Source organism: Gopherus evgoodei, chromosome 1, assembly GCF_007399415.2.
Source record: "Gopherus evgoodei ecotype Sinaloan lineage chromosome 1, rGopEvg1_v1.p, whole genome shotgun sequence".
Classification (NCBI taxonomy): Eukaryota; Metazoa; Chordata; order Testudines; family Testudinidae; genus Gopherus; species Gopherus evgoodei.
The window spans coordinates 194546173-194558620 of record NC_044322.1 but is presented as its reverse complement, the minus strand read 5'-3'; the positions used below and the strand labels follow the sequence as shown (position 1 = coordinate 194558620).

The 12448-nt window shown below is 41.6% G+C and overlaps 1 protein-coding gene across 2 annotated transcripts in view; it reads left to right on the top strand.

Annotated features, from left to right (window-relative positions):
* Window positions 1-12242, top strand: part of EPHA3 (EPH receptor A3) — a 324372-nt gene extending 312130 nt beyond the window's left edge. For both annotated transcript variants that reach the window (XM_030581675.1, XM_030581667.1), the window contains exons 16-17: window positions 4060-4215; window positions 8268-12242. In XM_030581675.1, the coding sequence (XP_030437535.1) occupies window positions 4060-4215; window positions 8268-8373 (262 nt within the window). In that variant the 3' untranslated portion in view covers window positions 8374-12242. The remainder of the gene's footprint in view (window positions 1-4059; window positions 4216-8267) is intronic.
* Window positions 12243-12448: the final 206 nt, after the last annotated feature.

Here is a 12448-nt window from a genome sequence, read left to right as displayed (position 1 = left end):
AATTGAACGTGAGGCTGCAACAATTACTGCTGACAGGCTCTAATTATCAAGACCTTTCCAGTTTCTAAAGCAGCATGTTCTGAAGCTTCTTACTGGCTTCACAATAAGGGCTAGCTCCAGGGTTTTTGCTGCCCCAAGCAGCAAAAAGAAAAAAAAAATCCACGATCAGAATCTGCAGCTCTATCGCCGCCGCTTCAGTCTTCGATGGCAATTTGGTGGTTGGTCCTTTGCTCCGAGAGGGAGTGAGGGACCCGCTGCCGAAGATCCGGACATGCCACCCCTCACTATTGGCCGCCCCAAGCAGCTGCTTGCTGGGCTGGTCCCTGGAGCCGGCCCTGTTCACAATAGTGTCCAGTGATCCAGAAAGGGAAAATCTAGTGATTTGTACCAAATGTGGGTCTCCTACAGTACATGGCAGTACCCTGTGCACAGTCTGGGTAATTTTATAGGTGGTGATATTAGTATTTTTCCTACAGCAGTCAAGCAACCAGCCACAACTTCCAAAGCCTGCCTTCTGAAAGCATTTTATAATTTATAAGAGGAATCCATTTATCAAACTAATGCTAGGCAAAACCTCAAAGATGGAAGGCTTGGTTTGGACGGGTAGTCAAAAGTCAAAGTGGCTTATTTGAACTTTGCAAAACTTCTTTGGTTTAAAAATTGAGGTCAGAATTGCATGCGTAAGAATTCTGGCATTTCCTAATCCCCAACAGGGTCAGACGTATCACATGAACATGCTCTTTTAGTACTTCTGATCCTGATGAAACTTAAAAGGGCAAAAGAACATGAAAATGATTAAGGCTGGGATTTTAAACCTTAAAGAATTATTCACCCAGCTCCCACTGAAATTCACTGGAATTTGAGCACTTAACTCCATTTGGGGTGCCTTCATAAATTCAGCCTTAAAAGTTTTTCCAAACCTCAGATTCTGTTCACATTTTGGGAGAACAGTGCTTGGTGGTAGGTCTTTTGAACCCAAATCAGTTCTCCCATTACAAATACTAATGAACCACCTACACAGCTGTAACATGCCGCGATCATTTAACTTTAAATCATGGCATTTGGCATGTGTTCTCTAACCACTCTCCTTCCCTTCTGATTCCTGGTGAAGAAATTCAGATAGCTGCCTTAAGCTGGAATAATTAGATTTTGTCCAGATGAACCGCCAAGGGTTAGGGCCTGAGATGACAAGTCAGTCCCAACAGATCTTTACGTCTCTTGCCTGATGTGGGTGGGCCACCTGTGTAAATGCAGATGGTGTGGCCTGTCATCTGAGCACTCCTCTCCACTGCTCTTGGTGCTGGTGCAGTGAACCTCTCTGCAGTGCACATAGGATGTGGTTCTTCTGCTGGCAGGCCCACCATGTAGCCCTCACACAGAGCTTCAGTGCTGAGGATGGCTGTCTCCTGCCAAACACTAAACCAGCATATTGTCAGGCAGCCTCTCTTTGTTATTTAAGGACCTGTTTCAACATACTGTCCACAGCTCAGTGGAGCGTATTAGAGTGCATTTGTGAAACAAGAACAGATACTGTTGCAGGAGTCCTGGCGTTCTTCCTGTTTTGCTAAGTGGTTCAGATGCTATGTAATTTTCACTGTCTTGTTTTGTGCTTAGTAAGTTTCAAATGGTTTACATTGTTTGTCTCCTGTCTACAATGATAGTGAAGGTGGAGATAGGTAAAAAGAGTTGGAGGAAAGGCTTCACACTGATTTTTTAGGGCCAAAACAAAACTGGGGTAATTCTGTGGGAACTTCCAGTAGGAGGAGCCCATAGTATAGCCTGTGCTATGTGGACAACAACACTGCGTACAGGTTATTTGTGACCCTTAGTCTCAAGTCAGTCGCAAAAAAGGCTTCAATTCAGCAAAGCACTGAAGCACACAATAGACCTTAATGAAAGTGAGCATGTGCTTAAAGTTAGGTGTGTGCTTTGCTGAATCAGGGCAGGCTCACAGTAGCTATTGGGGAGGTCGGATTTGAAGCGAATACAGTAGACAGTCAGTGGTAGCAACATATCAGTGTCCTTTTGCTATGTTGCTCCTAAGCAGCTGTTGCTGATGTGGGAGTGTCGACATTTCACTGGGTCCCAGGAACATGGGGAAATGTTGCTCGTAAGTGCCAGTTGCTCCTACAAGGTGTTGCTACAAACAAGCATCTACTGTAGAGGCTCATATCCTTAGATACTATCATAGGAGGAAGAATCTGGTATAATGTTAATTAGTGTTGCAACTGGGAAATAATTAATATGGACACTAATATGTCTTGCCCACCAGAAAGAGTACTGTTCACATCGCTATTCAGAGGCTTTGTGTGCAGCTTAGAAAAAAGATAACAATGAAATGAGAAAAAACAACTAGTGTCAATATAGGGGAGGCCAGACATCTGTCCACATCTGTGCACTAACGTAAGACATTACAGTGTAGTAGCAATGTTGGAAAAGAAGAGCCCCATCACCATGCATGGATGTATTGGTAGATCATTGTGAGAGCAGCAAGTATAGCTCTCTGTAATGCTACCAAATGAGTATCAGTCACCCAGCATTTCCTGGCAGTAGAGAAGTTGACCCAAGAAAAGATATTATCTCACCTACCTTGTCACACTTTTTATGCTTATTTTCAATAGCACATTGACTTCCCCATTGCCATTAATCTAACAATATCCTCCTGTTAGAAATCATACAGACTGAAAATGGGTTAAAATAGACAAAGTAATACACAAGTGAGCTCTGTGAGATGCCACATAAGGTGGAGATTGGAGAAGACACAACTCAGATGGCATGCTTGGATGTGTCACACATTTTAATATTGCACTTGGTCACTGTTCTGAATCAGTGGTTAAATTAGACTCAAAATGGAGGGGAGGCACTTCTCCACCTTACTCTAAGCCCTGGTGTGACTGGTTCAGTGGACTGTTAATGGAATATGGGGCCTTTTACTCACCACTTCAGACATGGCCCAGGGCAGTTGTAGCTCCAAGATGTTACCATCTGTTGTTTGCTTGCTAATTTTGATGAAGTGAGTGAATGGATGCAATCTAATTCCTAGATAACTATTTGTACGTTGCAGCAAAGGCTAAAATAAGAGTGTGGAGACTTGACCTACCATCTAAGCATGGTCCCTTTAGCAGTGAATGAAAGTGCCTTGGGAGGACAGGAAAAGAGGAAAAATTGCATGGTTGGTGTCTTTGTCATCCTTTGTTCTGTGGATGAACACAGAATTATGTTCAGTAAATGTCAATTCAGCACCCTTTATGAGCAATGATTAATTTTAAAGTCAAAAGAAACTTGTGTTATAATGTCACAACAACTTGCAGAATGCCTTAGTGGATGCTCTTGTTTTGGGATGCCCACAATTTTTAAGATCGGGATCTAACAACGACTTGAAAACTTGGCTAATTGTGTTCAGTAATGAGCCTCTATTTTTGCCTCTGCTTGTGCATTGTAAATTACATACCTTCCACATGGGTTACAATTGCTCCACTAACACTCTACATTCCCTTAATAATCATTGTGTGATTTTTGAGCCGTTATGGACCTTTTGGTGTTTTTAAAGCCCCAGCAGTCTATGATAATGTATTTGTACTTTCAGCTCTAATAGCAGTATCTAGAATTTTTCCGTAAGGCTGCAATATTCCAAATGCTCAGTATCTGTAAATTATATAATCAATGAGTTGAATTTGAAATTAAGAGGGCTCATTACTTGAGTGACTAGTCTGTTATTTGGGACTAGTCAAATCACATAAATATAGTCTAAATTAGGCTCATCTTTGTTAATGTTTAAAAAAAAATTATAATGTAAAAATATAGGTAACATACTGGTAATGCTTCTGTGAGTAAAAGCACAGGGATGAGTGGAGTAGTTGGAGCTCATAAACAAGATGATTACACAGTGTTCCTCAATGCTGCCAGCTTGAACAAATGAGGCCTCAGTGGTGGATAAGTTCCACAGATGAACAGGAAAGCGGCTGGAAACTCCTGCTGGTGTTGGTGTTGAGTTTAGACACAAAATGTATCTATGATTACTCCAGTTCTCTTACTTTGATCACATTCTTTTTATTCCAGGCCATCAAATCTTCTCCTGGACCAAAGCAACGTTGACATCTCAGCCTTCCACACGACAGATGACTGGCTCAACGGATTTCGGACAGGACAGTGCAAGGACATCTTCACAGGCGTGGAATACAGTTCATGTGACACAATAGCCAAGATTTCCATAGAGTAAGTTAGTGCAATTTATAGTGATAATGCGTCAGTATTGTCCATGGATATTTTTTTTTAAAACATGCACAAGTCACGGTTTTGGACTAAGCTTTAACATGAGTAGCTTTAAAATACTCTCTTGCATTTAAAGGCCATTTTCAAGTGTTTTAAATTCAAATTTAGTTGTTATATATGTATAGGAAACAGTTTTGCAGATGGCATGAGGACAACTGCAGCTTGGTCTGTGTAAGCAGAGTCCTGTGCTCACACAGAACTGAGTGAAGTGAGGAGAAGGTTCTTCCATGTGGTGCCAATCACAGGATCAGGGCCTGAGAAGAAATTGGCCAAGAGTCAGTGGGAGCTTATGTTGCCAGCATCTCTGAAAATCAGGCCACTTTTATTTAAGAAACTGACTGCAGGCAACCCAGTTTGAAAAGTTCAGCCATCGACAATGTCCTAATGGGATTTAGAATTCAGTTTTAAATGTTTTACTGTGAAAAATAAAAATACAAATACCAACTATTACAGGTGCAGCGTAAGAGTTATTCATATAGGTTGACTAGATGTTAAGGGGAAAATATTGGGACTGCCTCACGGGGGGTGTTTTGTTTTGTTTTTTTACACTCACCCATCTGAGAGTTCGATGGCAATTCGGTGGAGAGCCCTTCAGTTGTGGACGGTCTTCAGCAGTATTTCGGTGGTGGGTAATAAATCTTGCTGCCAAAGACAGAAGCACCCGCCACTGAAATACTGCTGAAGACTGTCCACAACTGGAGGACCCTCTGCCGAATTGCTGCCAAAGACCAGGAAACAAAATATCAGGACAAATAGCGTTCTGACCGTACTCTGGTTGGGACACGGGACAAATTCCTCAAAATCAGGACAGTCCAGATTTTATTGGGGCATCTGGTCACCCTATATTCATAGCAAACACTTTTTCTATTGACTGTAACTGTTCCCAAGTTGTCTGTGAGAACAGATCCCTCCATCCAGAACTTTATTTTTGTTGTTGTTGTTCCTTTTATTTGATGAATGTTTGGCGAAATATATTTCATCCTATAAACTGCTCTTTATTATATTGGTGGCAATATTTTCTAGGGATACTGCACAGGGCCCCATTGTACTGTTACTCCTGGGGGAATTCAGTGCCAAAAAAATAAAAATTATGCACACTATATTTTCAAATTCTGCAAAATTCTGCATATTTGATGTCAAAATAACACAATATAATCACACCAGTTTCAATTATTTTGGGTCATTTATTTCAAAATACCTGTCAGCAAGTATGTCCATAACAATATAGACAACAACAAAAAATTCAGGAAATGTTTTTTGACAAATAGATTCCTTACTAGGCAGAATGCTGAGTAATAGTTCATTTAAACTACAATACAGAACCGTATTTCCCAGACCCCTCAGAAGCAGTGCAAAGGCTTGGGGGGAGCCTGGAGTAATGGAGAAGCTGAGGGAGAGGGAAATTATTGCTGGAAAGGAGCCTGGGTGTGAACTTGGAGGGTTGTTGGGTGCGTGTGTGTATGTGTGTGTGGGGGGAAACATGGAACAGGTTTGGGGGGGGGGGCTGGGAAGGATTGTTAGGGAGCATTCCCCATGCAAACCCTGGCTGACCCCTAGCCTGTCCCATTCAGTCAGGCACATCTGCACCTGTCCCTATGTGTCCCTGCACTCTCATGTTTCCCTGTATTCCCTTCCACATGTGTCCTCCTCACCCCACTCAGACACCCACTCCCACATCCCCATGTGGCCCTGCAACCCTCCCTCTGTCTCCATGTGTCTCTGTGCCCCCAGTCAGCCACCCCCATGTGACCCTGCGCCCTCTCCCAATTCCCATGTGTCTCTGTGCCTCCACTCAACTATCCTCCTGTTCCTATGTTGCCCTGAACCCTCTCCCCCATCCCCATGTGGCTTTGTGTCCCCAGTCAGCCACCCCTTTGCCCATGTGGCCCTGCGCCTCCACTTCTATTCAGCCCCTGCCCCAGTGTGTCATCCCCCACTAGCTCTTATGAGCCCCTGTCTGCCCTGCCAGCAGCCCCGCACTGTCTCCCCATACCCCGTCTTCTGACGTGGCCCGGCAAGTGCAGTGAATACGGCAGGTTTTCTCTCCCCTAGCTGGCTGGGAGATGCTGCTCCTTTCCATGGCCACAGCGCCCTCTGGTGAGAAAAAGGCGGAACTGCAGTAACTTTCCAGCCCAAGTTATTTTCTGCTGAATCTGCTCCAGTCTAGCACCATAGCGCCCTCTGGTGGGAAAAGGGCAACTTTCTGGCAGAAGCTTTTTTCTGCGCAAAATGTTATAAATATGCATAGCTTATTAATGATGCACCCACACAGTGGCACAGAATTCCCCCAGGAGTAAGTTACTGTACAAACAACCAATATAAAGACAGCCATTGCTGCAGAGAGCTCAATATGTTGGATGTAAACAATATATAACATGGTAAAAGAGACACATCGTGATACATATGAGGAAGGCAAAATAACATTAGAAGGTTGTATTTTAGAGTCAATTCAAAGACACAGTAGTCTCTGCAGTGACTGTGTCCATGGACTTTTTGCTGTAGGTCTTCACTATGTTGGGTGACTGGCCAGAAGTCACTTTTCTGTCTCTGATTAGATGATCACTACAGTTATAAGCAGGAGGACATTCTGAAGAAGTTACTGGGGGTTTTAACTCTCTCAGGAAGATGGTGGGAATGTTTAAAGGAGATAAGCAAACCTAAGAGATTTTAGAACATTTTTTACCCAGTTAATCCCTGAGCACCCACTTAGGTACAGATCACGTAGCCATCGAGGTAAATGAAGGCATAGTTGGGACCTTAAATGTGCACCCGCTATTTGTTGTACTTATGCATGAATGTGGACAAATAGAAATATCAAATTATTTGTTGGTTGCAATCAAGCTTCCCTTAAACAATTTATCACCCTCTTGTTCAAATCATCTGATGTGCATACACAATACTCATTAATATTAATAAGACACGCACACATTCATTGAGAAAAGAACATTTTTCATTATTCTCAAAACATTACAAATGCTACAATCATCTAATCTACTTTAAAGTCCATTTATATAGAGAAGGAAAAGAACTGGTTCAAACTGGGGCTTTGTATGAGCCCCAATTTCCTCCTGTATCTCGAGGAACAAGCTGGAGGAATTGGTGTTACAAATTCATGCATCCATCTGGAATGAATTAGTTTATTTAAATGTAAATGCGTACCATCTTTATTCCTGTGGTGTAGAGTGTTGTGGTAATAGTCTCTCTGCATCTGGGAACAAGTCAGATATAGTTATGAAGATACTGTGCCAGAATGAATATTGAATTCTTAATGGTATACATTGGTGGCAGTTAAGTGATGGAGAACAAGTAACCAATAGCTGCCGTATGGGAATTAAAACACATAAATACAGCCAATTAGCATGTTGTTGCAATTGTGTAAAAAAAAAAAAAAGTTGCTAATGGCTTACCATAGCAATGACCCCTGAGAACATTGCAGAAACCCACTGGTAATGGCCAGTTTCCTGTGGACTAATAGTTAATTAGCTTGACAGCAAAAGTGTGAAGCCACATTTCCACTATGCCCAACAAAGGGAGTAGATTGTCTGGAGAAACAGAAAGCAAAAACACAGCAGGGCCTGTGAATATGAGCATGTAGCTATAAATTTCAGCAGCAATACCAGAGTTATGAAAGCCAAACTGCTAAAAGGACTCTGTGTGCAAAATGGCAGGACTGATTCAGGAAAAAAAAATCATGCTGATGATCACAGTATGAAATGCCGCTACAGCAGGGAAAAGACCCCAGGAATCTCAATTTTCTACTCTGGGCCATAATCAGCACTAGTTCAGTGTCTCATCTTTTGGGTGGGTATTTGCTGGTGCTAAATAAAGCAGAAAGCAGCTAAGTGATATCTTCTCTTGTGCTATTTTTTTTTGAGACACACATTCTCACTGGTTTCCGTACTTGTACACTCTGATCTAGCAATAGGAAAAGGGCAGTATGAAATACAGAGACAGAGTACATCACATTTATCAACCATGTGTTCTCTTTCTTTCAGTGATATGAAGAAGGTTGGTGTTACAGTTGTTGGGCCTCAGAAGAAGATTATTAGCAGTATTAAAGCGCTAGAAAATCATACAAAGAATGGCCCTGTTCCCGTGTAAGGTACCAAAATGATGTTGCTCAGGTCAGAGAGAGAGAGAGAGAGAGAGAGAAGTTGCTTCAAAGGGCAAACAGTGATGGCTGAGAAAACTGCACGAATTAAAGGAGCTCTCACAACACTGTTGGGAACATTGGTGGAAATTTCAAGCCCACTAAGAAACTCAAATATTGAGTATCAATGCCTTAAAAATAGGAACATAAATTTTTAATCCTAAAGGGCGAGAGCTTTCTTTTCCCCTTCTAGTAACTAACTGATAATACAGATAATAATTGTGAAAAGAAAAAATATGTAAAAATCCTTCCAAGTAAAACAGTGAAACTGAACCCCAGAGCCATTTGAACATTGACTGACTGAATTTCATGAAAAACCATGGACACAAAGGCTGTGTGTTTGATTGACAGCAGCAACAAGAAGAAAAAAAGACTTTCAGTATTTTTATACACAGAAGAGATCTGTAACAGGTATTTTATTTCTTTAAAGGCAAGCAAAATTGCGGGATTATGCCTCAAACTTATCTGGCCATACAATAACATCACTGTAATCCTCTGTTTCAGCTGTGGAAAGGAATACAGAAATAACGTTTGTAGTGACTTTGAGTTAGTTCACAAATGATTTTTGCCATTATGTTAGCTTCCTTAAATGTTTCCATTTAAAAAACAAAAAAAAGTCTTAATTTTTTTAAAAGGCATATTTATTTCCTTTTATTCCTTATTGTTTATATTTATGCTTAAATATCTTAACTTAGATTTATTACTGCCATGTGCCAAATGCAGTCACGCTTCACTGATCAGAATCGATGATTTAACGTGAGAAAATTGTATGATGTGTTACTTACTAGATTTTGTTGTATGTTCATACTGCCCTGTTTGAAATCCAGGAAAGAAAAGCCTATTTCCAGCTCTTGCTCTGAACAATCCATCTCGAGTTACAGACATTCCATCTATGTCATATCTCTGTTTACAGTAATATGTTACACTTCTAACCTAGAGTAAATATACTAGCAGAACTGTGTGTGTACAACATATGAATTGTTCCAGGGATCAATAGCCAGCCTGGTTAAGCATGTTAGTTTCCTTTACTTCCCAAAGACCTGATTTCACCATCCTTACACATGATGAGTAAGTAGCACCTTATTCAGATTGATTTCAGTGGAGCTATTTGCAGAGTGAGGTCTAGAATTCAGTATAAGGGAGGCAGATTTGTACCCTAATTTAGTGGGACTGCTTCTTTAGCTTACATGATGAAGGTTTGAGTCTGAGTCTGGAGCTGAACATCAGGGATTCTATTCCTGATTGCCACACGTGCATAATTAGCAGGAAGTCATGGCATTTATATATACACACACACACACAGAGTCTCTGATCATTACACTAGGATGTGATGTGACTTAATGCTGCACATCTAGGACTGGAATCCTGCCCTCTTTAAACTTCCATCTCTTCTGCACAGTGGATTCCACTGAATAGCACTGAGTTCCTGTGAAAACAAACAAAAGACAAGACAAATGGATTTTGAAGGCCCCAGGGCGGTAATGTGTCGTATAGATTACTATTAAGGCTATGATTTAGTCACAGGTATTTTTAGTAAAAGTCATGGACAGACATGGGCAATAAACCCCTGACTAAATCTTGGGGTGGGGGGTGGCCATGGGGCACCACAGATGCTCATGAGGGGGCACCCAGGGAGGCACCATGAGTCCTGGGAGAGGCAGTGGTGACACGCAACCTGGGACCCCTTCTGGTGCTGGGGTTGGGGGGTGGCAGGGCTTACAGGCTTCCTTTGTGCCTCCCCTGAAGCAATGACCTGTCTGTCCCTCCAACTCCTAGCTCCTCACGCTGCCCTCACCCCAAGCACCGGCTCCACAGCTCCCCTTAGCCAGGAAATGTGACTTCCGTGACCTCCATGACAAACTCACAGCCTTAATTGCTATGTATCTAGTTGAGTCGGCTACCATGAATGCAAAATCAATTGCTGGTTCTTCTCAAATACACAGAAGCATGATGCTGAATTCTTAGAATTCTCCAGGCTGAATCTGCTTCTAAATTATTCTTCCTGGATCCAAAATGTGAACAATGCAAAGCGAACGCATTTATCACTCACTGATAAATGGAGACAGAATTGTAGATTGCCTTTTTAGTAAATCGTAGCAAGTGAACATGCTGAGAAGAATCGGATTTGAAATACAGTTGATAATGTCTATTAATATGATTTGACAAAAATTTGAACCAACAATATTAAAAAGTGCAGAAAATTAAAAGAAAGCAGTTAGACCACAAAAAATCGTTGTGATTTTCTATTCAGTGTGTTCTTTTGTTAGACCAGGATTCTGCAGTGAAATACGATGGATGCCCCAATATTAGGGTGGCCATCTTTTCTAACTGCAAAAATGGGGCACATTTTTGGGACATGCAGGAGCCTCTACTCCTCCTCTTCCCCCCCCGAGAATCCAGCCCCTGACCAGGCTGGAAGTTGGAGCTGGGCAGTGGTAAGAGCCGCCCAAGGAGCCCAGACCACTGTGGGGAGCCCCAGACTCTCAGCCAGTCCCAGGCGGGGGGCCGGGATGCACAAGAACAACCTCCAACCTGTGTCCACACACCCCAGGACTCACTGCCAAGGGCAGATGAAGGTTCTGGGACTCCAGGTCCCCCCACAATGGCCCGGATTCCCTGGGCAGCTTTTCTTACCGCCAGGTTCTGGCTTGGCCAGGAGGCAGAGACTCAGGGGGAAGAGGAGGAGCCCGAGGTAGATCCTTGTGGTAAGGGGGAGCTAAGCCTACCTCAGGAAGAGGCTGGCACTGCATCTGAGCCTCAGGCAGGCACATAGGAATGCCATAGAGAATCTGGGACAAATGCTGACCTGGAGTCATTTGGCTTGGGACTGGGACTTAAAATGTAAATTTCAGGACTGTCCTGCCCAATTAGGGAAGGGTGATCCAGTATAAGATCCAATATAAGAAAGCACAATGCCAATTTCATCTTGCTTATTGTGTTCAGAATTGTTCTTCTCTTCAAATTTGGTCTTAAAATTCAAAATTCAGACATTGTTAATCAATTTAAGTCACCAAGCTCCAGTGTGGACAGAAGTGTAGGAGGAATCTTTTCACAAGGTTTTTCTACAGATGTTTCTCTCAATCTTTATTCAGGCATCTTTAGGGGAGGAAATTTTTAAATGCTTCTCAAAACAAGAAAAATGTTTCAGATTGAGATCTTACACCTTAGACCACCCTTAATATTTTCTCAGTATCTAGCATCCTCCATGGACACTGTTCTGAGCATGCTCAGCATAAGTGCATGATACTGATTCTTGGTAAGAAGGGAATTCATTTTTGTTTGTTTGGTTTTTGCTTGCAGTTATGAGTAGAGTGGTTTTAAACAAGTTTAGCTGCCTCTACCCTTCAAAATTGTACATGTACTCTAAGTGGCCTCTTATTGAAAACATCCCACACTCCCCTCCCCCCTGTACATATGTAAACATAACAGTGTACAATTCTTAAATGTGGAGTAGAGGTACTAGAATTCTTGTGGCCATCTTCCTGTACAGGATCTGCTTTGGTTATTTTACATCAAACAAAACGCAAACGATTCACAACATTATGTACCATATTCTTGGTTTTGTATCTTTAAATATAGTTTACCTATATAATTTATTTCTGTTAACATATCTAGTTTTGTGCTGTACTTAGCATTCAATAAGCAATGTATAGATGTGATTTGCTTGGTAACATGTACTTACTTTAACTTGTAATTCAAAACATTACTTACTCATTTAGTTTATATGTTGTGCAATTATAGATGGCCTCTTACTAATGTAAAATTATTTGTAGTGGAAACATTTATATTTTTATAATAAACATAATGAAAGTATTTTTTACATACTGGAATACCCAGATGCTTATTTTGAGGCAAAGTAAATCTATTTGTTTGAAAAAAAAAAAACCTAACTGGCTTGATTAAATTGGGATTAAATATAATGCATTACCTGTGGCTAAATTCTCAAATTCAGCGCACAGCTGCAGTTAAAGTTAACTGCTATTAGGAACACCTATTAGAAAAGCAATGTTTAAAGTAGACATGCTG